Here is a 27,820-nt window from a genome sequence, read left to right on the forward strand (position 1 = left end):
GGAAAAAAATTGCCATCCAAGCCCCTCTGGGTCCAGACAACAACACAAAAACAGAAAAGCAGGAGAAAAAAATAAAAGAATGTCTAGTTTGGTAAAAAAAGTTTTGATTAAAGCTGCTGCAATTTGCAAGGATTAGATCTGGTCCACTCTCCTACAGAGGTAGAGAACTGGACAGTGGCTCTTTATGATTTCAGAGCACTCTGTAGGCTGCCAAATTAAGTATGTTTTGGATGAAAGTCTGAAAAAAGAGCTGGCATCAAAAAAAGTTTTGGTGTCCACTTCCAGCCCTAATAGTTTTCTTTTAATCTTTAGCCAGGGCATGGAAATACAAGCCTCCTTCATTAAAAGTATTTAAGTGATCATCTGTTGGACTGTATGTGACTTGAAATTTGCCCCCTTTATGGGATGAATAAGCTGCATGGAATCTGGTTATAAGCTGAAAAAGTCACCATGGAAATTTTTATGAACTTTCTTTCCTCTTTACTTCCCCAGAAGTAACTTTTTCACTTCTAGAACTACTTTTCCTTCTTCTGATGGTATATGAAGAGTAAGCAAAGGAGAGCATATACCTACCTGGAATAATACCTAAAATTCTTCAAGGTTGTCCTACTGTATTTTAGTTCCCTAAATCTCTCTTTCACTGTCGTGTGGCCATCTAAGTGATTTTCTGTGTCCTGTTGTATGCTTACAGATAGAAAAAGGGGAAAATAATTGTTTACTTTCAGTTAGAGCCTGAAATAGTAAGTGAAAGCAGATGATGAACAACCAAAGTCTCAATACTGTACGTGGGTTTTGCAGGGTTTTTTCCTAGTTCTTTTGAAATCCACACTCCCACCCACACATACACGTGGCAGTGTTTGTAGGTTTTGAGCCTTGGGAGTGTTAGCAGCTGAGTCTTGTGTAACCTTTCCACTCCAGGGCTGGAGCTCCTCAGTTTGTGCAACCAAACCACTGCTGGGCACTGGTCAGCCTGAAGTGAGGAGACCATGGGAAAACAAACAAGCTAACAAAAGCCACTGTCCTGTGGAAAGTATTGCCTGACAAACAGACAAAAGACAGTGATTTATTTGCTGCTAAGTGACATCTTAAATCAAATACAAAAGACATTAAAACTCTCTCCCTTAAAGGCTCATTATTACTCTCTGTAAGGATATTTTACACACTTCTGTGACACAGTGCAAATGTTAGGGACTGAAGGACAGCTTGCCCATCTAAACGAAACTTGCCAGTTTCAGTTTGATGATACAATTTTCACTTTCTGTTCTGTGACTCTTAAATAAATTTGCAGTTTTCTCAGTTTTCTGTGTTTAGCCTCAGAGGTGGCTGTGCATTGATGATAAAGGCAATACTTAGTTTTTACACAATATCTGTCATAAGTAGAAGACAATGCACTTCGCAAAATAGATCTGTATCATTACCCTTTTACCCGAGGGAAAGGCAAGGCTTTAGAGGTGAAGAAATTGGCTTTTGATTACTAAAGTATTACATATAAAGTATTACATATAAAGTTTTTTTTTAAATGAATATTAGAGCATGCTAATTATTTTTTTTAATTTTTGCTTACTCTTGTGGTAGTTCTGTCCTGATTTTAGAGTAGGCAAAATGTGGTTCTTGGTGATTGCATGCAAATCACCGAATCCTTCTTTCCCTTTATATTCTTGTCTATTGAAAATATTGATGATATTTTGGTTTTAATTTTAAAATATTGATCATAATTCAAAGCAGATTGATAAAGTTACATTTAGAAGTAATGGTGAAGTGCTGCAAGACCTTTGGCTCGGAAGTATTTAATGACAAGCAAGGCAATATTATTCATCTACAATATTCTGGACTGCTCTTGAAATACTGATACTAAACCCAGAGAGCCATGACTGTCTTCTTACCTGAGCTTTATTGGTTTAACAAGGTAAAGGAAATTATGTTTTTTAAGGAATCACTTTTTTGTCACCTCCCATGCTGCTCTTCTGTGGCAATGGGAGTTCCTACATTTACAGCAGCATCTTGGTTTGGATACTCTCTCAATCAGATTTCACCTTGATAGTAGATTTGCAATGTGCTGAGTTGCTTTCCTCAAATAGAGGTTCTAGAGCTGGAAAGAGGCAGCTGCACTGCACCCAGCGAGTAGTAAACACTTCTAAAAAGCATGGTACTACAGTCATTCATCTATAAACCACCTCCATATAACCTTCCCTAAGTTTCTCCTGCAGATCTATGCTGATCCCTCCTTTCAACAGGACTAGCAAACCCAGATGTCCCTGTTCTTTGCTGGGACCTCACACCCACCCACTTCCCTTTCCTGGAACAACATGCCAAGGAGCATGATGGATCACACAAGTCCATGCCCAGACATCTGTTTGCTTTCTGTTTGGATAAACAGCTTTTCACATTTTATAGCCCAGTGTGCATGTCATCAGACATCCACAGTGTGTCTGGAATGTGGTGATACAGGAGCCTCTTGTTGGCAGCATCCAATATTTTATCAGCATTTCAGTACTGAGAGGTCTGAGTGCTGAGAGAGGTGGGTTGAACTGAGGATATGAAATGATCACTCACTAGAAATGTGAAGGGAATTAAGCTGTGTGACTGTGATGGGATGCAAACTTTTAATAGTATTTGGTCCCTGGTTTTCACTGTGAAAGAGCCATTAGGGTGCAGGGGAAGAGTCAAAATAAAATAAAGGGGAGGAGAATGAGCCTTTCCAGTGTGAAGCTGGAGTGCTGAAAAAGGAAGGGAACTCCTGGTGATATCTGCAATCCTTTGAGGTCTCATTAATCACTCTCTCATTTGCCTTTTACAATGCCAGCCCTAGAGATCCCACTGATTTTTCCCTACTCTTTTCTCCCTACCCTCAGAACCTACTTACCACTGAGCATTTGAGTGTTGTGTTTATCGTGGAGAAATCTCCAATAATTTGTGAATTCATTTCTTGTTGTAGAGTATGTTATTTGTGTTGTTTTTCCTTTGAATTGCCTTATTTCTCAATGTTGTTATGCACAAGAAAATGACTTTTATTTTTCTTTTTGTGAGAACATTCTGCCACAAATGAAGCTCTATGTAGGAAAATGTAGGAAATGTAGGAAAATTAGTTACTATCCCAAATCTAATAAGAAAGTATTAAGAGAACTAATGCTTCTCTGTGGCAGTTTTTCATAGGGTGAGGTAAAACTGTCATCTAGTGGTCATAATCTGTTCCTGAATTACTGTTTTCATTTAGATATAGCCAGAATATTTCTTATACCTGGGATAAAATATACTGAAGTATACTTGAAAATACTAAGCTAGAAAAAAAAAAGTGTCTGAAAGGCTTTGAGGTAAAGTGAAAAATCTCAGAATCTTTCATAAACAAATTTATAACTTGGTGCACCAAAGCTGTGAAGTCCCTTTTTCCTCTCTCTCCCACAATTTACCACAGTGACATATCACTTTCTGCCTTACTGAACAGCTGTGGGAGGCTAAAGAGCAAGATAACTGAAGCTAAAATAGGCCACCAATATAACCTCTCAGTAGTTATTCTGCTATATTTTACAGGTCAGTCTCGATTACCTTGCAACAAGAGCATGTTGATGCTCTTGCATAATGCTGAATAAAGTCAGAATAAAGCTGACTGTGTGCATCTCCTCACTTTGAGCTTCTTTTGTACTAGTGTTTTGCAGCTGCTGATTGGTAAAGGTAATGCTGACACCTATATAATAACTACTGGAGTTCAGTGAATAAATGTGAAGAACAGCAGGAGTGGTACATGGTGTAATAAGAATATGCTCTGACAAAAAAGGAAGATTGGCAGAGCAAAATGCAGTGTTATGAGTTTGATGACTCAGGCTGGAATATTACTCCATAGCATTAGCACTTGCATGTAGTACCTGTGATACTGTGGACAGAAGCAGGTGTGATTCTCAGATTTTTTTTTAAATGGAGAAATTAATCTGTACTGATGAGTGAGGAAGCTTTTATGCAAACAATATATCATGGAGTGAATTGGCTGGTATAAATCATAATACTTAGCAAACTAGCTTCCTGTCCAGTTTGGCTTCCAGATTCTGCTTATAATTTGTATTTTCAAAAGGTGGTAGATCCCTAGTTTTGGATTAGGATCCCTTTATTCAAGGTGCTTTACAAACTCAGAACTTCAAGATATCATCTGCCTTGTAATGCTTAAAGTTTTAAGCACATATTGAAAGGCAATGCTGACAGAGGCAGATGATGGGGACCACAAGGAAATTACAAGACAGTCTTTATATAATTAGAAATAATTTCAGTATGCCCACACACTTAAAAATGTAATTGCTATTGAGCAGATGTCATTGAAGAGGTTCAGCAAAGATATTGAATAAAAATGATGAGGTACCTTTTTGGATGTTTCTGCATCTTCCTGAGGACAGTGCTATCTGAGGTAAATGACAAAAAGCATAAGGTGGATTATTTTTAAACTAACACATGGTCAAAAATAGCTGTCATCTTTAGTCCATCAGAGAGAAAAGATTTTTTCAATGGTGAATGCAAGGGAGAAAAAGGCTGTGGAAGCCTTTCTTACATATTCATTATAAAATAAATTTAGTAGTGAATATTCTTCACTTAGCATTTTCTGTGAATAGGTTTTGATCTGACTGCATAACTTCTGTGCAAATGTATTTTTATCTTTCTTTCTAGTTATGACTAAACACACTGTACAGTTTTATTTCCCTACCAATTAAATTTGAATCAGTTTTTATTCTGCTGGAGGTTTTAGATTTTTTAAATTTCATTTTAATAAATAGGGGGTTTTGAAAAAAAAAATTTAGAATTCCCTTGCCAATACACTCATTCTCAAGACTTGTATAAGTACACTTGTTCTTTAGATTTGTGTGAAGAAACCCCTGCTACATCTAAAGAGACAATGCTCATGTGAAAATCACCCAGCTCTAACAGGAAAACTTAATTTTCTGTAGCCAAGATGATAAACATAGAAGATCCTCAGGTTATTTTAATTCACAAGTGAAAGTAAGGTGAGCAGTAGTTCAGCAGTCACACACTGAACCAAAGGGTTATAATGGACAGCAGGGTTACAAACTAGGCTGTAAGTAGTGAACCCTCAACTATGAGTAGGTGATATTGGCAGGACAACATAATTGTAAATCCTGCAAGTTGTTGGATTCAGAGACTGGGTAATGTTATGAAACACCACTTTTACTGGACTCTGTTATTAGGAAAGCTGTTTAAAGCAGGTAAGTGAGGAGATAATGACCTTTCTGCTGATATTTGCAATGTAATCAAATCTCAGATGTTGTTGTCACAGTGATGAAGGGCTTGACCTTGTTCCTGTGAAACAATTTTCAGTTAGAAACGCCCAGGAATTGAAGCATGTACAGAAGCTATGTTCAGCCTCAGGATTTGTGGTGCATCCATTTTTTAGTACTCCACTGCCATCCTAAAGAATAGATGAGCAGCTACCCTGTGGATGCACAGCTGCAGAGAATCAGCTCACAGCTGTCCTGTGCGTGTGAGCTGGGTGCTTGGGACTCTCTACAGTCATAAGAGAACTGTGAGCATTAACTGCTTTTTTAGAGCAGGAATGGCAGTTATAACCTGTCAGGAGACTGAAACACACGCCTGAAGGTAAAATAGAGCAGGTAAAATAGAGTAGGTAAAAGTGCAAGATACAAATTTACCAAAATTCAATGTTGCAGCATGAGATAGAGCATTGGTAAATGTGGTGAAAGCCAAAACCTGTCTGTATGGGATGAGCTGAAAAGCTGCTGAGTTTCTTCCTGTGACTCTGCAACATCCTGGGGAGTTTAGAGGGCAGGCTGGCCCGACTGCTAAGAATCAGCCAACACAGCACTTTTGTGTGGAGGATGTCTGTACCACAGCAGCAACACGGTGCACAGAGGAGCGGCAAGCACCCTGAGGGAGAAAGAGGAGTGCATGAAGGGATTCCCTGCTTTAGAATTCTGTGCTGCTGGGGACCAAGAGCATACCTGTGCATATGTGTATACGTAAGACTCTTAAATTAATATTATTTATCACAGTCACAAACTAAAATTCTGTTTCTCTGCCCATAGCAGGTCTGAATGTGGAACAAAGTAAAGGACAAAGAAAATAATCAACCAGTTAGCAACTTAGCAATGTCCAGGTCTGGAACTTATGTGATTTAGTCCAGTGTGATAGGCCTGTGAAGGATGACAAAACCCTACAGCTAGACAGTAGGTTAGTAGGTGATACACTTCTGTAAATATAATATATCTTGCTTATAAACTGGTGGCAATTTACCTTCAAGAGCTAACAAACCCCATTTATGAACACTGAGCAACGTAAAACACTTTCCAGTCCACAGAATAACAGTCTTAAGAAGTGATGGCACTCTGGTTTTGAGTGGGGAAAAAAGATGATTGGTCAGTATAACACCTATTTTAAGTGAGAAATTTCAGAGGATCATGCCTGTGTTGACTGGCTCTCTTCCTTGGTCAGTCGCTGGAAACTGAAGTTCCTTTAAAAGTTGTTTGTAGCTGCTTGATATTCAGCTTTGATCCCTTCCACTCTAAAATGACATACAGAAATGGAGAAAAGGAGTACTTGCTTGCAGAGAGCACCTGGACAAGAGTGGCTGTTTGATAGCTGCTAGAGTGAGAGTAAATAACTAACTGTATCAGTTCACATGAGTAATACATTTAGGAACTGCAGTCAGTTTAGAAGTCTGTTTTCCAAGCACTGTGTCATAGTCCTTGGGAGCTTAGCTCAAAAGAAAGCTCTAACAATGTGTGTCAAAAGATATTTCTAAATCTAAAGAAAAAATCCAGTTCTTCTGATGCTGCAATCACACCAAGTACCCAGTCAATCTTTTAAAATACCGAAATAAGAGGTAGTCAACAGAGGTTTATAAACATATTTCTTTACTCTTGCTGTAAAGTCAGTTCATACTTTATCTAGAAAGGCATCAATCAAAAAAAATTGAGAACTGCTACTATATAGAGGAAAATTAATTTTACTTATTCCCAAGGGGTATTTTGTGAAAGTGAGAATAAGTCACCTCAAAATGAGACACAATAAGATACATAAGCTAATTTGCATACCAAAAAAGTGAACTTGCAAGTACATTGAAAAGAGTATCAGTAAAATATCTAGTCATACAAATGAAACAAAACTTCAGTTTTGGTAGTAAAAATAAATATGACTACAATTAGCAAGCATTTTATATTTTTTGTACATTATTGCACATTTATAGAAGATGTGTTTGTTTTGTTTTATGAAATATTTTATGTTTGTTTTTGTTTAAAGTAGCCTATGGGTTTTGAGTAACAAGTATTTTACAGTATTTTAATGCTTATACTCTTAAGAAAGAGAAGAACACTGTATCGTCATGGAATCTTATAGAAAAATAATCATACCAGTGATCTGAAACACAGAATGAACATATTTAGTGGAAATCACAAAATCATATAGTGGTTTCGGTTGAAAGGGACCTCAAAGATCATCAAGGTCCACCCCCCTGGCACTGGCAGGGTCACCTTTCACTAGACCAGGTTGCTCAGAGCTCCATTCAACCTGTCCTTGAACACTTCAAGGGGTGGGGCATCCACAACCTCTCTGCGCAACCTGCTCCAGTGTCTCACCACCCTCAAAGAAAAGAATTTCCTCCTAATATCTTATCTAAACCTACTATCCTTCAGTGTGAATACATTCCCTGATGCCCTGTCACTGCATGCTCTTGTAAAAGTCCATTTCTGTCTTTCTTGCAGGTTCTCTTCAGCTACTGAAAGGCCAAAATTCAGTCACCCCAAAGCCTTCTCTTTTCCAGGCTGAACAGTCCCAACTCTCTCAGCCTTTCCTCATAGGAGAGGTGTTCCATCCGTCTAATTATCTTGATGGCCTCCTCTGGATCTGCTCCAACAGGTCCATGTCCTGCTTCTGCAGGGGACTCCAGAGCTGGGTGCAGCACTGCAGGTGGGGTCTCACAAGAACAGAGCAGAGGAGCAGAATCCCTTCCTTCCCCTGCTGGCCACGCTGCTTTGGATGCAGCCCAGGACATGTTTGGTTTTCTGGGATGCAAGTGTACTTTGCTGGGTAATGGCCAGCCTCTCATCCACCCCAGGTCCTTCTCAGCAGGGCTGTTCTCAATCTGCATGCCCCAGTCAGTGTTGATACTAGGGGCTGTCCCAACCCAGGTGAAGCACTTTGCACTTGGTCTTGTTAAATCTCATGAGATTCCCATTATCAACCTTGTCCAGATTCTTCTGGATGACACCCCATAATGGCATCTTGAAATACTGGATATGAACCTGACAAGTCAATTAGTCATGCTAGTGCAGTTTCCTTCTTAGTGGATGACCTTCTAAATTTATCCCTTATTTCCATTTTCAGAATTAAGTCTTCCCTACCATTATCTTCTGCTATTTGAGGTATTCAGTAATGATCAGTAGGTCATCAGGTCATGTGTTACTAATGTATGTATTAGAAAAAAGTGGCTGTTGGTGGAAGAGTGGTTTTATTTCAGTTCAGACAGAACACTCCTCTGGTCTCCCAAATGTGTATGTCATAGTGTCAAGTGCATCAAAGTAACAGCTACAAGTGACTGACAGAATTTGGATCCCAAGGCAACAACAGTGAAGGGAAGTCTGGTCACAACTTCTTTTCCAGGAAAAACTATGGTGTGTGGTCAGTCACATCTTCCCAAGCAATAACACATTTTCCCAAGGAAGAAAGCAAAACAGGGAGAAAAAAAGAACTATGGACTCATCAGCAAGCAGAGGTGTTTGAACAGACCTAGTGACCTTTGCTGCCCCAAAATCTCAAGAAATCCTCTGAGAAGGTTCTTTCTATAACCAGTCTTCTATAAAGAATCTCTTTCCTTTTCTGGTGTTGTTGAATCATTCATGTTCCTGGACACAGTCTTGTGGAAGATTCTGCCCCACTGTCAGATCAGACACTGAGTTGTAAATTACATTTTCCTTCTGCACATAAGTAGTATATGGTTCCACTTCCACTGTGTCATCCTAGCAAAACAAAACCAAAAACTGTGAATACAAGGAGGAGTTAACCTGGCAAGACTCTGCAAATCTTTTACCTGGACTGAAGAAAATAACTGCTCTCATATTTACTCCTCTTCAACTAAAGAAAAAAGACCCCTCTATTTCTTTTTCTACCAGGGAACATGGATTGCTGTTTCTAGCAAAGATTTGGAGGGTGAAGCTGAGGTATTGTTTCACTTGCCTCCTTTATCTTCCCTTCTACTGAACTTTTGTTGGCCTGAAAAAAAAATTTATTAGGGTCTAATTCTCTAGAAAGAGCAATTAATATGCTGGAGTCTTGACCTTGATTCATTTCTAATCAGTCTGCACTTTCAGTCTACAGATATGCTAATGAAAGTCCCATGACATGACAGCAAAAACGCTGGTACTTGAACCATTACTTTACATTAATGCAACTGTCTGTCAGCAACAACTGGGAGGGCGGGCAGCAGAACAGCAGGAATACTAATAACTAGAATTGACTAAGTCTCTCCAGAAACTGAAGCATCTTTTAAAGTTGATGACAGAATTTGAGTCTAGTGTATACTGTAGGTGCACAGATACAATATAATTGTAGCACATCTTGTCTGCGTAGAGATGCTGTTATTTGGATTTGGCAGCAGAGAACAGAGACAGAGCTTGCAAGTGGATTACTCAGCTACACAGGAAGCTTCTAACAACATAGGATATCCAAAAATATCTCCCAGTTTGCAGCTCAGCTCTCCTCCCAATGTCTCGAGTATGATTGTTTCTTTGATTGTGGATTGACTATGCAAGATAAAGAGTGGCCTTCAAAACTCACATAATTTTCATTCTGGACACCAAAAGGGATATTCTTTTTCTCTTGTATCTGTTAATCTTGTTGCTTAATCTTGTTCACTAATAGATTTCTTAATATCCTCCAACCCATGCTATTGTCTCCCTTCTTGACTAATATTTGGAGAGCAATTGTGGTCAGAGTATCTGATATGACAAGGGAAATGTGGTGGGACTGACTCCTTGTTAAAATTAAAGGATGGCTTTAGTCGAGTGTTTGCTGTTGGAACACACCTCTAGTGTTTTCTCCAAGTCAAAGTTATGGTGAAGATAAGCTTTGTTTTGTCCTATAAAGAGCTAAGAGTAAATATATCAGATACAGCAGTGCTTGCTGAAAGCGGAGAGTAAAAATCTAATGTTTTCCTTTCACTGATCACATTTCCAGGGCTACCAGAATCGCCATGCTTTGCTGATGGTCTAATTTGCATCATTCTCCTTACCTGTTGGGAATGTATAGGAGCAATTTCAGGAGGTTTGGTTCTGTGGCATGGTCTGTGGAAAAAAGTATTAAAACATTTGGCTGAATCACAGCTTGGTTTCTTTGATCAAAAGCTTATGAAACATTTATTTTTCTTCAAGAGTAAAACCTCATGTCTCTCTCTCCTTGACTTTTGATCCTGAAATTATAGCACCCTACCTTTCTTAAGAGGTCTTTTCTTATGTTTGTGGGTGCTTATGCATAAAATGGAAGCAGATTAGAATCAAAGCCCTCTGTAAGGATATATATTTTGCAGTTAGTGAAATGGTATTGAATTAATTCTTCACCCCTGAGGGAAGAGGCCTGAGAGAAAAACAGTTTGTAACAGGCAAATGAGGAACCTAGCTGAGATTTTCAGTACAGGAGCTAATTCAGCCTTCACTCCACAAATGATTTATGTAGATATTTCTGAGAACTACTTTTTGTCTTCATAGGAAATCCTAAAGGGACTAGAGCCCAACTTCACTCAAGGAATTTTTTAATAAACACAAATAGAATCTGCTGTCCCTTCTGTTCATATGGCAGGCTGGCATTGCTCAGTCCTCTGGCATTTAGTGGAACTTATTAGGCAGCAGAACCAATACCCTGATCTAACCAAGAGAGATACTGGCAGACTATGATAGTATCTGAAGAAGATTTACTCTCACAGATTCCTAGCAGAATGAAGTGTTTCCTTTTAAGAGGCAATGCAATCAGGGTCCTTGGCCAACTTCTTCCCATTTATATTTTACTCAGGGGCATTATTCTGTGAAGATGTGTGCAATGCACAGTGCACAGTGTCTGCAGTACAGAAATATTTGATGTAGCTAATTTGGTTATTTACAGCAGCACAGATTGACACAATCATATGATTTCAAGACACAAAGAGTAATTTAAAATTTCTTCTAGCACTAGACAATTTTTCCTTAGCACCTTAGCATACATACCTATCACTGTGGAGCTTGAAATAGTAAATGACAGCCAACAAGGTGATAATGATCAGAATGCAAGTAATGATGCAGGCATACAGGAAAATGTTGGTGCTGGTATTCTCTAAACATAAAGAGACAGTCTCAGTTATATCTTCTTCTCAGTTTCTGTATTATTTCAGTAGAAGATTAAAGTTGATTTAGCACATAAGTGCATTTTCAGCATGCTTGTAAAACAAATAGAATGTCCTTCAGCAGAAGGAAAACTTAGTAATGAAACTTTGCTGAGAAGCACAAATGGATTATGTGTCAGAGGCAAAAGTAGATTCCACAAATCTCACAGTGGCCACTCATAATATATTTTCACTAAGCCACACCTGAGTTCCTCTCAAGGACTCATCATTTCTCATTAGTCGTATATATTCTCAAAAGCAAGAAGAAAACCAAAGACCGGAACCCAAGGGTCATACAGTGTCAGATCTTCACAACTTGGAATGAAGGAATGTATTTTTTTCTACTAGCCACTTGCGACTTGGCTCCCATCTCTCTTACCACGACATTAAAGCTTGCATAAAAAAAAAAAAAAAATCCTAATATTCTCATTCCAAGTGATTATTTGAACACAAAGATCATGACTGCTTTCTCTCTGTTTCCAAAAAGCATTTCCACTACCAAAAGAATACTATCACACTTATATATATCCCTCTTAGGGAAGAAAGCATTAGGAAATAGTGTCCAGAACACAAAGAAGCTGGTGATGTTTCTGGGCAAAGGCAGTCAGGGATGATACTCTTGTCTTTATAGGACTTCACTAAAGGTTTCTGTATCTTTTAGAGACTTTCCTTCCCGGAAGGAACAAGAGCTGAGGAAGGTGAACAGGGGTTTGGACACAGAGTATAAAAAGGGAAGCTCACCTGAGGGACAGCAGGCTATGGACTGGCTCCAGTTCCCAGCTGGGTGGGACACCATGCAGGTGGTCACATTGGTGACATTGGTGCTACACGCTGTGAACTTGCTGAGAACAGTCACTGTCCCGTTGTCGTGGCACTTCTCCTCTGCAGTGGAGCTGCTCCCTGGGAGCCACGAGAGCTGAGCCGGCGGCTTCCCCGCCGCTGCCTCACACACGGGGCTGCCCTGCTCATCACAGGACAGGCTCAGCCTTGGGGGGGCTGCAGAGCACCAGCAAGGAAACATGCATGGAGTTACTTTGGCACAGCTGGGCTGGGCTGCTCTTGTTCTCCACCCAAAATGAACCCAAACTGAACCCAGTGAAAAGAGTAGAATAAGGCTGGAGGTCCCATCCCATCCCATCCCATCCCATCCCATCCCATCCCATCCCATCCCATCCCATCCCATCCCATCCCATCCCATCCCATCCCATCCCATCCCATCCCATTGCAGCAACGTGGGTCCAAAACACAAGAGAGGAAGAACTGCTCTCTTTTTCTTTTTCCCTTTTGCACAACTCTCCCCCATTCAGCTGAGCCTCATCACAGCCATTCATATCCTCTGTGTGTACATGGGATATTCACCCCTGTCATTTCTAACTAGACAGTGGAAAAGGGGAACAGCAGAAGGGAGAAGAGTTATGAGAAATAAGGAGAAAGGAGACACAGAGATACTCCCAATGAAATGCATGAGTTTATCCCAGCAAGAATCACAGAATGGTTTAAGTTGGATGGGACCTTAAAGATATTCTAGTTCCAACCACCTTGCCATGCAAAGGGGCACCTTCCACAAGATTGGGTGGCTTCAAGTCTCACCCAACCTGGCCTTTAACACTGGGATGTCTACAGTTTCTCTGGACAACCTGTCCCAGAGCCTCCCTACCCTCACAATACCAAATACCTTCCTAATATCTAACCCTACACTCTTTAGTTAAAAAAAAAACAGCTCTACTTTTTCATATTCCTTACCGAGCACGGTCAGGTGGTACATCTTGTGGAAATTCCCTTCTGTTGTTGCCATTTCACAGCTGTAATTTCCCTCTTGGGCTATTCCCACTTGTCGTATCTCAAGGGCAGGAGGCAGACCTGCTCTGAATGTCCAGTTTATGTTGTCACTGCAGTTTGTTCTGTGTGTCACATTTGTATCAACCCTGTATACCAAGGTGCAAGGGCCTCCAGCCTTGGGGGTTATTGTCCATTTTAGCAGAGTCATATTTCCTTTAAGCGGGCAGGTGAGAACTGAGCTGTTACCTACAGTCATCACTAACCCTGAGGAGAAAAAAAGAGAACGTGTGAGAAGGAGCCCAGGAGTTGTGGTCTGGACTTCACAGGGAAATGTCTGCAGTGCTACAAACAAGTGTGAGGCCACGGCTGTGCTCATCTGCACATTGTCTGTCATCTCTTACTACAGCTGTGGGTTATGGAGCCCGCTATCATGGCCAACCCTTGCAATACAAATTTCCCACTGAGGATCGATCATCTAAGTGGATAAGGCTGAATACTGGAGGAGGACTCTACTCCTGTCCATTGTCTTCAGCAGTTCCACATCCAAAACTGTGCTTGTATGAGCAAATCCTCCTGTGGGTTGCTCACAGGACCTAAAATACAGAAATATGACTATTGCCTCTGGCCACATGACAGTGGCTTTTCTCTGTAACTGTTGCTGTAATCCAGTGTGAAGTGTAGCTGAGGGAATGGGACTTTTGTGTCCTCTGGCTTCTGCTGAAGTTAAAAGTAAGCAATCCCTAGATTTCACAATGTTTGTGAATGAAACTTCGCAATTAATGGGTTATAGGAATAATACCCATAGCTGTAGTCCAAACAAACCTCCATTTAGCACTTCATTAATTTCCTCTTTTAGTAGGTGGCCATTAAACTTTGGGAAAGTAAACCACTGATCTCTCAGTTCTCTGTGTCACTGGTGAGATACCAGTTGCTCTTTCCTTTGGCTGAGTAATGGTTTTAGTCTGAAACCTGTGTGTGAGGAGAAAATCAGAGTACTACTTTCAAAACCTGCATTAATCTGGACAGACAGCTCAAGTTAACCAATCTGATTGGTACTGACAAATAAGTTTTTCACAACTTATTCCAAAAACACTAAACCCCTCCCCAAAGCTTACAAGCAAATACACTAAAGCAGCAATTGAAAGTACATCTGGAATATGCAAAGAATTAGAAGATTCAATTTTTGCATTAATTAGTCAAACCCTTGTCAGTCTTCCTCCACGGTACAAAATCTGACTTTGCTGGGTTTCGCTACTCCCTACCCAGACCTGTAATTATATTATTTCTGCTGTCCATCACATTGTGAAGCCCAGTTCTTGAACATTCACAATACTATAAGAAGTGGTCTTAATGAACATCAACTTTAAGTAATCAGTCAAATAATTACTATTAGCCTCTTTGAGAAAACTACAGTTGGTTTTACCTTACTAATATTGTCTGAAATGTCATTATCTTCTTGAATTTAGGTGAATGAACCATTCCAGCTCAACTCCTTTCGGTTTTATTTGACTGTTTTCTGGGGAAAATATTTCTGACTTGCAAAATGAACACACTTCACTACATTTTAACTTCTTATATATTCCTTCAAATGTTTTTGCCTTTTCATTTTGAGCATTAAGTATCCTTTGGATAAAGACACTTCAGTTGTTAAGAGTGTTCTGTGATGCATTATTACTCTGGAGGTGTTTTTAAATGACAAGTATTTTCCTCCTTAATGGCATTCCAAGAAAATGTGAGGGGTGTGTTTTAAACTCAGATGATTTTATCAGGAGCAGAACTGAGAGAAGCCTTTTGTCTCGTGATAGTTTCTGGATGAGTTCAAGGAGTGCCTCTGAGAGTTGGACAACAAAGTGTTTCCTCTCCCTGTTTAACATTGCTGAGAGCCTCAGAGCTCCAAATCGTGCAGAGTATGGCTGACCTCATCTGAAAATGATTTAGCAAACCCAAGCACTCAAACCGCCTGTGTGTTGGAGCTGGGTTTTTTTTTGAATAATGTTTGTAAATGTTGAGCAAGAACGACAGTGTTGTGATTATTGAACTGTGTACACTTTCATGTACATATTAAAGCAGCAGCATTTTACTTGTCTTTTAACTCAGCATCTCCCAAGCATCTCATTGCAATGTACAAGTTCCCCAACATGCTTCATGCTTCAACATGTTTTCATGCTTCAAGGCTGTAAAGAAAGAGGCAGTGAAAGTGGTGCATTTTGCTATGCCTTTCTGTCATATTCTCCTCTGAATAAATCAGGTACCATTCACTTCAAATAAGAAGCCACATCAGAAAGCTTAAAATCTGCTGAATCAAGTTTAAATACAATTTTAGGTTTACAGAAAATTTGTAGAAGGCTTATGAAATCCCCTGTATCTTGTTATTGATTCAGAAGACTTTAAGTATGACAAGAATTTTCCCCAGATGACACATTAATTAGTAAAAAATCTTCTTGCTCATCCTATCCACACAGCTTCATACTTTTGTGAAGAGCTCTTATTAATAGAAAAGGTTAAACTGTCCTCACTTTATTGCTCTCTCTTATTGCTAGAGTGCAGGTAAGCAGCATTAGTGTAAATATTAATTGTGAATTTTCTTTCTTGATTTGCTTTTCTTCAGTACATGCTGCTAGAAACATGATCTTTTGATTTCTTTTACAAAAGAATGTGTCTGCCAAAAACTCCTTAAAGGTTTGGTTAATTTGTGTTTCTGAAGTGACTTTGAAGTGACTCACAAGCAAAATAGGACTGGGCCTGGGTAATACTTGGTGGGGAGCTTCCAAACCATGAAGAATAATGTCATCCATTTCCATGGAAGTTTCTGATGAACTTTCTATTTCAAAGTAAAATATAATCTCAGGAAATGTCAAAACTCACTAGTTCTTACCACAGAGTTAGCTTTATTCAGAAGCAATCCAAAATGTATATTCCCAGAAGTTAATATGTAAATAACTATGGGATCCCCAAGCACAAAGGCAGTTCTTTAAATAGAAATTATCCTCATCCCTATTCTTTCCTTCCTGGTCAGCCTTAGCATTTCCTCCACTTTGAAGATGTTGGTAGGACGTCTCGTTGGACTGAAGTTGGACATACTCTGCTTTCTCTTTCTAATGAGCATACCAAAAGCCATCTAAGTATCTAAAAGTATATTTTATTAGAACATCAATCAATACACCATAAAGTGACAGGTCTGCAGGGGACACAGAATTGCTGGTTTTACTCATGGGATGGGGAGAGAATCAGAAAGGTGAGAAAACTCCCAGGTAAATAGGTTAAGCAAAAGCTATCACACAAGAAAAACAAAACATCCCAAAGGCAGGTAGATGTTCAATCATTTCCAGGAAAGCAGGACTGTATCATGCATAATGGTGACTGGGGAAGACAAACATCATAGCTCCAAGCATCCCTTCTTTGTTCTTCCCCCAGTTTTATGTGCTGACCATGATGCCACATGGTCTGGAATATCCCTATGTCCATTTCGGGTCAGCTGTCCTGGCTGTGTTCCCTCCCAGCTCTTTTGGACCACAGTCCACTCAGTGGTGGTAGGAGAATAAGAAAAGGCCTTGGCTCTGTGTAAGCATTGCTCAAAACATCCCTGTGATGTCAACAGAGTTTCCAGCACAAATCCAGCTCCATCGAAACCACTATGAAGAAAATTAGTTCTCTCCCTGCCAAAAATGAGCAGAGTGTTCCATTTCTGTTAAAGAGAAAATGTTCAGTGCTGCAAGTTTTAATTCAGACCTCTCACCACACCACTGTCTTCTGGAATGGTCTTTTCATGCTGCAAAGTGGGTAAAAGTCATTTGCTGCTGCTTCCTCTGTGATAACCAATTGGTTTGTGACCAGTGCATTAAGGGAGATATATGGCATCCACATTAGCATTTTTCTACTCAAAGGCTCAGAAACCAACCAGCACATTGCAGAGCTACAGCTCTCAAGGTGAAATCTCACCTTACAGCTGAGCTGAACTGACAGCTTGCTGTGGCTGAAAAAGGGGATCATTAGTGCAGCAAGTCCTCAACCTCTGTGAGCCTGCAGAGATTTGAAGAGATGTGAGCTGTCGAGCTCATCTTGGTGCAGTGCTAACTATGGGATGGTAATTAAATGCCAGCTCTGTTAACTATTTCTTTGCACACAAGACAGATGAAATGAAGGGTCACATATTTATTGTAAATAACATCTCATTTTCAGTCATGTTCTTCACAATTGAGTTGACTCTGGAAAACAGCAATCATTTTTTCTGTTAGCCACAAAGAGCAGAGCTCAGGAAACCAGGAATATGTGCTGTCTGTCACACTGATGTGGGAAACAGAGGAGTCAGATTCTGGGAGTTCTGTACAGCACCAGACTTAAACATTTTATTTTGGTTGTGAATGCAAATCCACTGTGATCAGGTTTCACCTTGGAGACTCATCTGATAGTAGCAGGCCTTTAGACTGAAGTTCTCCAGTTTGATTGCAACCTCTGAAATCTATCTAATTCTGCCATCTCTCATTGTCTCTCCTTGACTATTGCAGAAGACTTCAAGCCATGTCTGAGAAGGTTCTCAAGCTCTATTGCAGTGCACTGAGTGCACATTCCAACGCACTGAGAGATTCTACTTTTATGGAAAAAACAAACTCGGTTGAGGAGTCCACATTTGTGTTTCAAAATTGTGGTGGTTATTGTTGTCATTGTAAGGTTACTGTAATTTGAAAAGACTGGGGGAAAAGCTCTTTTTCTGTTTTTTTTCAGTGTGATTTATGCAGTGTGTTTGACAACTCTCATGAATAACTAGTTGCACCAGCTTCTTTTCAGTATCACTTATTTTGTTATTTCTCCTATTTCTCAGAGACTTTCTCACACTAAAAGAAGAAAGGTTTTATAAACAGGAACATTTGATTGTAAAGCCACTAAACTTTTGAGGGGAATCACTGCAAAATCAGAGACAGCTACACAGGTTGAAAGTGCTTTTGGTTGCTTTCAAACATGAAATATTTCCAGCCTCTGTTATTCTTCATAGCAGGTTTAAAACCACAGTAGAAATTTTTATTGCCTCAATTTCCATGACAGCCTCTTGCAAAATGTAACTGTTAAAAGAGGTTTTTTGCACTATAAAGTGACTACTTTACTTTCTCAGACATATTTCTCAGACATCTTATTGATTCTTTACTTCTTACAATAACAATTTATCAGAGCATTTTGATGCATCTTCCCCCTACACCGTCTGTAGGTATTAAACTTAAAGATACAATGAACTGAAACAATGGTTATACCACAGTCAATGACTAACTGTATCTTGGAATGAATGTAGTATATGAGTCACAGCCAGTCATAATCAAGAAGGCAGCACTGGAAGCTTGGAAGAGTTCAGATGCAAGTCTGTGTTCTGCATCTGTTTTTCCCTTTGACTTCTACAGAGTTCCTATGACACCCAGTAAGGCTTGTCTGGAATGAAATGAAAGATAAATAGAACTGCTTTGTACTAGGGTAGGAATTGCTGATGTACTGACCGATTCTTATACAGCATAACTTTGTGACTGAAAACATAGTCACAACAGCACAGGATGGAGTGTAGGCTAAAGACCACCCCTGTGTTTCAGGTGAGAAGCAAGTAGTTAGACTGCTTTAAATTTAAATATAGAAACAGATCAAATAGCTGACCTAAGTTCACATGACTCTATTTCTTGAAACCTAGATCACAGCTTTTTCAGCATGGATCTTTAAAAGGACACATTAAAAGACTTATACCTTTATTGCTAGTATCACACTCACACTCTTTTACCCATACTTCTCATTATTTCTTGAAAAGATGTCCTATTCTCATTTCATTCTAATTAGGCTTTTCCCTTATCTTCAAAATTCCTTTCTTCCTCATACTCAAATTGTTATTTTGTTCTTCTTTAAACACATTTCTTTTCTGTCACCACTACCATGCCACTTGCAGTACTTTTCTTGCCACCAAGAAAAGTATTATCACTCTTTCTTGGTGTTTCATGCAAACTGAGATAGTAATCTCACACTCTTTGTCATTGGTTTTACAAGATGAAGTGCTCATAGAATGGCTGGATTTTTTAAAATTTCAAACTTCAGCGTGACTTTATATGTTGCAGAGGGCTGAGGACACTGAGAGCAGTCAATAGGGATCTCAAGGTTGAATGTACCTTTGCAGTTGCCAGTTCCTAGAGTGTAATTTTTCTATGATCTTTCAATTTTCTTAAGCTTTCTCAATATCTTTTCAAGCAGTCTTTCAAGACAGCTGATTTTGAAGGCAATGAAAAGATGCTAAAGCTCACTTAGGTAGAGATGTGTTTGATACAGCGTCCCCTTGAAAAAAGATTAAGCTGAAAGAATAAAGGGACAACTACATGATGGATAAAGAACTGGGTTAAGGAGAGAAAGAAAAGGCAGTTAAATGGTGGTGCCAGTTTTAATGTAGTTTGCTGATAATGTTTCTCAGTAGATTGTTTTTGCTGTAATTCCGTTTAACTTTTTTACTAATGGCAGTGGCTGTATCAGGAGTGTGTGAGGAATTTTGTTGAAAGCAGGAAGAACACAGTGTTATTAGTGTAAAAAGTTGATGAAGAACAACCAGTTGACCTTGATGAGTAGAATGTTAGATGTGTGCTGAAATTCAGCAGCTAAAAATGTCATATTAATAAAAACAGGTAATACAAAAATTTTGACTGGAAAGTAGAATACAGAACCATGCCTTAATCAGTATTAAAACCAGCTTTTCAATAAAATGGGTGCTTGTTTTGGTGCTCAAATTGTTTATGAAAAGTGTTTTCTAATACAATGGCTGCAATTCGATCCAGTGATTCAGTGATTTATCCTCATGTAAATAGATTATATCTCAATATAATATGACTGTAGGAAAAAAAAAGATGGGTACACTTCTTAAATGAAGAAATTAATTGGTGTTTAAATGATGTGTCAGAGTCATGCAGTTTAGAGACCAAACACTGTTGGCCAAATCCTCAGCTGATAATAAAGTTAATGTTATTCACTGAAGTTAATAAGCTATCACAGAGTATATCAGTCTGGCTGTAAACTTTGCTACTTCTGAACTGTGCAAAGTAAGTAAATCTTCCTCTTTGCAGAATGTGAGCTGGAATGCATGAGGGCAAAAGGGATTTGCACTGGATGTCAAAGCACCTTGGGTAGTATTGCTTTCAGAGTAGCACTGTGACACCACATGTGACAAAGTGCTTCCAGTTCTCAGTGTAGGAATAGATACAGATTGCTTTATATTTTGTTCTATGTGCTGAACTTGGCCTCTTACTCTCGGCCACATGAGAAGAAAAATAAACCAAGTACTCTTCACTTATGCTTTAAGCAGCATTTTCCTACTATTCTAAAGAAAAATAGATCATTGTCTGCAAACTGTAGGTTGTGTGCCTTCTTTTTCATACTTTGCCAAGAGCAGATAACAAACTGCTGTGAAAATATACTTCTGACCTCACTTTTATATGGTTAAAATCTCAGTCATACCTTGTTTAGTGCTTACCTTTAGCATTGCAGTTTTCATCCCAACATTGTCTTATTCAACACCAAGATAAGGCAGCATAAGAAAATCCTCTATGCTTTTTTCTAAAGAATGATTGCACCTCTAACTACAAAATACATCAGCTGTGAGTTTTAAGTACTATGTACCTCTAGAAGTGCACTCACAGTTTAAAAAAAAATCTGCTTACTTTGTAAGTCACAAAATAAGTGGTCAATTTGGAAGAATGAACTTCCTTCTTTCCATGAAAGCAGACAAGTTCAAACATGAATGCACTCTGCATGTGGACCACAGCAAAGTAAAATGTTGGTATCATAAGGATATGTTTGGAAGATTGTACTATGGCAGTTTAGATGTGTCCTAAGAAAATTTTTATTTAACGGTACAGAATTCTTTTTAAAGAATTTGGATGAGAAAAACAGGCTGCTTGGGTTCAGATATTTTTAGGGTAAAAGAAGTTAGAATAATTCCAGCACACAGTCCCAAAGGAGAAGCAAGGAAATAGTGAAATTGAGACAAATGTAAGTTTGCCATAATAGATTTTCTTAGGCTAAGATTTTTTGAATTTGGAGCAAGATTTCACCATAAACTAGACTAGAAGGCAACAGAGACAGATGCAGTGACACTTGGGCAGAGAGAGTCAAAAGGCAATAAAACGCTGGTACACTAATGAAAAAGAATGTACTGATTTTATTAAGGAAAGAAACTAAATGCAAGCAGTAGCATTCAAGGAAGTTATATGTGCAGGCAAACTTGAACTTTAGCTAGGTTGCTCTGTAAATCAACTTTACTTTAATTCACCTCATAGTCTATTATTCCAGCACAACGTCACCGACTTCAGTTTTTCACTATTGATGAAACTGAACAACCATAGGGAATCACATCTCATTACTGATCATAGATTTCTTGCAGCTTCCTGTGAAGCACTTGGACATAGCCATTGGCACAGGATAAACTTCAGAGGCAGGATGTACCCAGTCAAACGCTGCAAATATTATTTCAATAAAAAGAGATTTATTGCATAGACTTCTCTGTCAGGATCTTGCCTGTCCTTACCACTCTCCCTTGGAGTATACACAACCACTTGAGGTGTCCTGTGTGCTTAGTTTAACTAGAGAAATCTTCAGAGCATTACCAAAAATATTTTAATGTTGAATCTTTATCACTGCTGCTACTGAGGATTGTCACAAAAGGATTTTTAGTCAAGATCATGCCCCAGCAGCTTCAGTTGCTTATTATCCAGCTCTACCTGAGGGCAGATCTAGGTATGACAATTAGGAAGGAACCTCAGCCTTTTTTCTGAGCTGCCCCATCTGCTGTGGTAAAAACTAACCCAGTCACACAAAACAACATGCTAAGGAAATGTTAAAGAAAATATTAAAGGAGTTAAAGTCTGGTTACATACAACAAATTTTCCATGACTTTATTTCTTTCAGAGTAGCTTGCTCTAGTCTTCAGAAGGGGGGGGGGACATAGTTCCTTCTGAGCTTCATGCAACACTGAAGACTAAAATTATCAGGACAGAATTCGCAGGTTAGATCAGCTTGACACATTTAGCCTATGATCTCTGAAAGAAAAAAAACCTTGCCACTTGATCTTGCTCAGAAGAGCCACCCTAATACTGAGGAAAACAAGTTTAGGAGCAGTGCTAGCTAAAAAACTTCCCATCAAATGTAGGCTGCTTTTTGTTGGGAGCAGGTTGAGGAAAGAAGTTTCAGGTGTGAAATTATATTTCAATGGAAAATCTTTTTCTATATTCTTTGAAGGGCAATATAATTGGTTAACCAAGACACCAAGAAGTTAAAATCCAAATACCTTAGGGTGAACTGCCCCCCCCCCCCCCCCACTTTCTGGCATTGGACTTTTTAAAAAGATTTCCAGCAAAGTGAATTTTTTAAAATAATTTTTGCCAGTAGGATTCCCCTTTGTCTCCCCACTTTTTATTCAACTTTCTGTGGTGTATCCACACTCCTTTACTTTTTTAGCAGCTGTCTTCAAAAATATAGACTGTCTTTGATGCTACCATAATCAATCTGCATGAACTTGAGCAGGTTCCTCAGTATTCTTCTGAGATAATTCTTTACCTGGAGAATAGGGACAGATCTTTTACCACCAGTGTGCTTGTTGTGAGGATAATGATCCAAAGTTTAATAATATTCATGAAGTATTTAAATTTTTCCAGTGGGTTGCACCGAGGTAACCATTTAGAGCCCCTCATTATCACACCAAACACATTATAGATGGTTGTTCATCACTTCCAACAGCAACTGCATCAATTTTGCATTAAAATATCACAAAGGAGATATTTTTATTTTCTGACCAATAGGAATGAAGTAACTCATGTCCATGTAGTTTAGTTCTATCTGTCCATAATAGGAACGGACACATGCATGTTGCATATTATTCAGAGATGTCTGAATTTGAATTTGGATCTCATCTAAGACCTATCTGCCTTCCTCCTCCTATACAGAAACTGTTTAAGTTTCTGGAACTGCTCCTCAAATCCTTAGTTCCATTATCAAATCCCTGGATTGCTGTATGGTGTGAGCACAAGCTCTGAAAATGCAAATGAGCATTATGTAGGAAACATTAACTGCTGTAGTTAAACTGTATTAAAACAAAGTTAACTACACTAAAAGAAAGAAAATTTGGACTGCCATTGCCCTTGGTACAAAAGCCTTTCCCATCTTGATATTGGCCATGCCCCTTAGAATGAAATTCCAGAAGCTGCTCCCCTCTATCAGCACATCAAACATATTCCACTTCTCCTCTGCAAGGTCCAAGAGATCCCTGCCCTATTTCAAAGTGCCTGCAGCCTCTCTTCAGCAGAAACTACATGTCCAAAAGCTTCGAGTTCCCACTTTCCCAGGCATATTTTTAGTGCATCAAAAGGCTCATTTTCTCAGATGATGTGTTTGGAGGTCTTAGTAAAAAGGCTATTTGTGACAAATGGTACGCTCCCAACTAAGGGTCACTACATAGTTGCCTACATGGAAGTCACAGGGAAAATACTTGGCAGCCTTGTGACCACTAAGAAAAGAAGAGAAGGAGTGGGTAATGGGAAAGCATACCTTAATTGTGCTTCATAATTTTTAGCACTTAATTAAAGCCACAGAACTATTTATAGCTTTTATAGAAAGAAAGGAGCTGTGCACATTTCCCATTCTTACATCCCAATGGCAAATTGGTCCCAGTTAGACTCACCTGCTAATCTCATGACCATGGTGATGGTGAGCAGCACAAAAACATACATAATCTTCCCAGAAATCTTCATGTTGGTTCCTGCTTTCATGGCTCAGGCAGCTCCACCAACTTAACTGCGATCAGGGGGAGCATTTCTTGCCTGTCAGTACATCCTCAGCAGCCAGTGGCAGTGTTTCCTCTCCCCCTTTCCCGTGCCTCTCCTTTAGCTGTGCATGCTCCTGACTGGCTGGCTCCTCAAAGCTGGAGAGGTTCCTCCTTCTGACTTTTCAGAGCACTTTTCAGAGCTTCCTGTGCTGAGAACCCAGGCAAACACTGAGGAAACAGGCTGAGAAATTCTGCCTTCCGTTCATTGGCTCTCCTCAGGAGGCCGATGAGTGAAGATAAACCCTGCAGCAGAGTTCAGAGAGAGGAAATTATTCAATGCTGAGTTTAATATCAAAAAGGGTCTTAGTCTTGGGAAACTAGACAGAGACTTCATGTTTCTCACTACTTTTACTTCTGCTACTTCTTCATCACGTCTTTGGCAAAACCTCCAAGAAAATTCTTCCGCATGTCTTCCTCAAAAAAAAAAAAAAAAAGCAGTCTTAAATCTTCTCTGTAAGAGACATTTTCAATTATTTCTCTCTTAAGTACCTACTTAGCACATGGAACTCTACACTTTTCATGTGAACTTTTAAGTTCAGACTTTGTGAACCCTTAAATAAGTTGTAGGTGTACCCTTACTCCATCTCCACTCCTGCCAGCTAAAATATTACAAATCCAAAACTCATTTTTTGCAGATTCTGAAAAAAAAATTGTAAATATGGGACAGTTTTCAAGAAAATTGCAGCATGTCTCATTCTGGAGGGTTGAAACAAGGAAACAGTAAATATTTCCAAAATAAAACACTGATACGGCACATTTAAATTATGCTTTTGTTTAGAAACTGATCTAATTTGAAGGGGGCAGAAATCTGTACAAAAGCCAAAATATTGAGCAATTTTTTTGTTTGTTTTTGGCACAGGTGAAATCACATTTTTCTCTGGATGACAAAAATAAAAAACAATTCACTATTATGTGCCCTTAATCTAGTGCAGGCTTCTGATGGGGTCACAGACTCCTCTCAGACATCCACCTGCTCCAGTGTGGGGCTGCTCCATGGGCTGCAGGTGGATCTCTGCACCAGGAACTGCAGGGGAATGGCTGCTCCAGCACCTGGAACACCTCCTGCCTCTCCTTCTCTGACCTCAGTGTCTGCAGGGTTGTTTCTTTCACACATTATCACTCCTTTTGCCAGGTGAAATTGTTTGGCCATTGCCCCCACTGCTTAAATGTGTTATCCCAGAGGATGGGCTATCCACTGAACACTAGTGGAGAAATTTGTGTGCTGAAATTTCACCAGGTGACATCTGGTGAAATTTTATGGGTATTTTTTTTAACAGAAAAAAAGCTGTAAAGAAATGAAGCACTCTTTGTGCACAGAGACTTGTTTTTAAAGTTTGATAAGGTTCCTTCCTTTTACATTTTTTTTCACCAAGTGCCATAACTTTTGTACCAGCAAAAATTGAGGTACTTCATGGAGAAGAGAGTTGCCAGCCCATGGGTGTGGTGAGAATAAAAAGATGGGATTCATTAAGCAGCATAAATGTTGGTACCATGGGGAAGATGCTGAGCAGTGTGGGAACACAAATAGGACAGACTGGAGTTTTGTGTAGATGAGAAGGATTTGGGTAAAGCACATGTGTGTATTATGTTAGTCCTGTACGGGGTGAATTAAGAGCTGCAAAATCCTGTGGCTCATTCTGCTACTGCCAACAGTAATTTTTACTGAAAATTTCCACAGGAAAACACTGTCTTTGAATAAGAAACTTGGGTGCCCTTTGAGGAAAAGCTACCTCAAAAACATGAGGTTAAATCAGTATTTTAAAGAGAAGTGATGAATTTCATTTAGCTTTGTCTTAAACGGCTTTTCTCTTTTCCATGTTAATGAATTTAAAAAATGGAAAAAAAAAACAATTATTGTGGATAAGGACAGGTAATATTTAGTCTTGCAATCAGAATGAAGAAGAGACTTGCCCTTGTTCAGAGGGAAAGGGTGAAGCTTTTTCAGAATGAAAAGTCTGTGTTAAATACTTGTCACCAGAAATTGAATGTCGCCCACATCTTTCACTGAAAAATATGTTTGGGGGTTGTTTTTTTCAGAATACTCTTGTGTGGGTTGTTTTAAAATAATATTGTATCAATTTCTCCATTTCCTCACTGATAAAATAATTTTAAACTCCGGGGGTCACTCTCCTTTCCTAAGCCACAGCATTTCCCCAGCACAATTCTGTGGTCAGTGGTAGAGAAAAGGCCTCAGCTATTAAAGCTACAAGTCAGAATAATTAGTAGTGAGGACAGAGACCTAAGAGGAAAAGACAGAAAACAGATTAAAGTTGGCAGGAAATGAACTACTCAGGCGCTTGAAGTGTACACCACGTTTAAACTGTTCTGATGACTGCAGTCTGGTGTTCTGGTTTTGTTTGATCAGACTGGTGTTCCAAAATGGTCTGCATTGATGTTCATTGGAACAGAGGAGTGTGAATTAAAGTCTTATTTAAATAAGTAAAAGAAAGACTGATAATGATCATATAAAGAAAATAATGGCAAACACAAATTCAGATGGATGAGCTCAGTCCCAGGAACACCTCATTGACTACTGCTTTTTGTGGGAGGGTGTTCTGTATACTTTTATCCACTTGATCTTAACATTCAGTATAGGATTTTGACACTTCTCTTGACTGTTCTGAGTTTTCAATGTGCTATTCACAGTAAGACTGGTTCATTTTCTGAGTATGTACCATTTACTGTGGAATTAGTAATGCATGTGAACAGAAACATCACTGTGTTTTAGACAAGGGCGTGGAGAGGAAGAAGATATGTTTATGTAATAAAGATAAGAAGACTGGAGAGAGAAATAGGCAAAATGTAAGCAGTGTCAGGCCTCAAATGTAAAAGAAGTGGTGCTCAAATCTGATGCAAAGACAAGAGGATATTAAGATGTAGAAAATGTGCAGACTTGTCGTGTACTGCATACAAGATTGCTGTATAAACCAAAAAAAATAAGAACTGCAATGGGATAGAGGAGGTTTTGGAAGAGAGAAAACTTCTAAATAAGTCCAACTTTAGGTTGTCATCATGGAAGATCTTTACTATAGAAATTAATTCAGAGCCAGAAATTAGACAGCTATATTCTTTAGGTAGGGAAGAATTATTTAAGATGTCATTAAGATACTTTGGAAGCAACTTTCTGGTTAAGGGCAGCAGAAATTTGGGAAGTGAGATATGAGAAGTCTGTAGAAGGTCATGACAGAAAACAGAAGTTTACCACAAGGAGTGATAAGTAATCAGAGCAGACTTTTCTCCAAGTTATATATTGAGAGCCAGGATCCCATGACATAGAATTCATAGGAATCTAGATTTATTTGTGTTGGAAGGGACCTTAAAGATCATCTATTTCCAACCCTCCTGTCATAGGCAGGGACATCTTTCCCTAGATCAAGTTGCTCAAAGTCCCATCCAGCCAGGCTATGAACACTTCAAGGGATGGGGCATCCACAGCTTCTCTGGGCAACCTGTTCCACTGCCTCACCACCCTCACAGAACAGCATCTCTTCCTCATATCTAACCTAGACCTACCCTCTTTCAGTTTAAAGCCATTCCCCCTTGTGCTGTTACTACCTGCCCTTGTAAGGTCCCTCTCCAGCTCTCTAGCAGGTTGCCATTAGGAACCTGCTCTGAAGTCTCCCTGGAGCCTTCTCTTCTCCAAGCTAAACAACTCCAACTCTTCTCAGTCTGCCTTTATAGTCCAGGTGTTCCAGCCCTCTGATCATCTTGGTGGCCCTCCTCAGGGTTCTCTCCATCAGGTTCACATCCTTCTTATGTAGTGGGCTGCAGATCTGGGTGCAGGACTCCAGGTGGGGTCTCACCAGAGCAGGGCAGAGGGGGAGAATCACCTTGCTTGCCCTGCTGGCCACACTGCTTTGGAT

General features: G+C 39.4%; 1 protein-coding gene across 1 annotated transcript; it reads right to left on the reverse strand.

Annotated features, from left to right (window-relative positions):
- Window positions 1-8,184: 8,184 nt before the first annotated feature.
- LOC128822114 (cell surface glycoprotein CD200 receptor 1-A-like) lies at window positions 8,185-24,112 on the reverse strand. The gene is made up of 6 exons (XM_054003695.1): window positions 23,814-24,112; window positions 13,100-13,399; window positions 12,098-12,352; window positions 11,202-11,307; window positions 10,238-10,289; window positions 8,185-8,966 (listed from the first exon to the last, which is right to left on the reverse strand). The coding sequence occupies exons 1-6, from the start codon at window positions 23,899-23,901 to the stop codon at window positions 8,841-8,843; spliced, it is 927 nt and encodes a 308-aa protein (XP_053859670.1). The 5' UTR covers window positions 23,902-24,112; the 3' UTR covers window positions 8,185-8,840.
- Between the last annotated feature and the right edge of the window lie 3,708 nt (window positions 24,113-27,820).

This window comes from Vidua macroura, chromosome 2 (genome assembly GCF_024509145.1).
Source record: "Vidua macroura isolate BioBank_ID:100142 chromosome 2, ASM2450914v1, whole genome shotgun sequence".
Taxonomy (NCBI): Eukaryota; Metazoa; Chordata; class Aves; order Passeriformes; family Viduidae; genus Vidua; species Vidua macroura.

What these genes read in the sequence shown, in the direction of transcription:
- LOC128822114 (XM_054003695.1), bottom strand. Translation starts at nt 23,901, where the DNA reads ATGAAAGCAGGAACCAACATGAAGATTTCTGGGAAGATTATGTATGTT. An exon ending in TTCAAGCTCCACAGTGATAG is followed by an intron (nt 10,290 to 11,201) that starts GTATGTATGCTA and finishes TTTTTTCCACAG; the next exon opens with ACCATGCCACAGAACCAAAC. An exon ending in CTCCTATACATTCCCAACAG is followed by an intron (nt 8,967 to 10,237) that starts GTAAGGAGAATG and finishes TTGTTTTGCTAG; the next exon opens with GATGACACAGTGGAAGTGGA.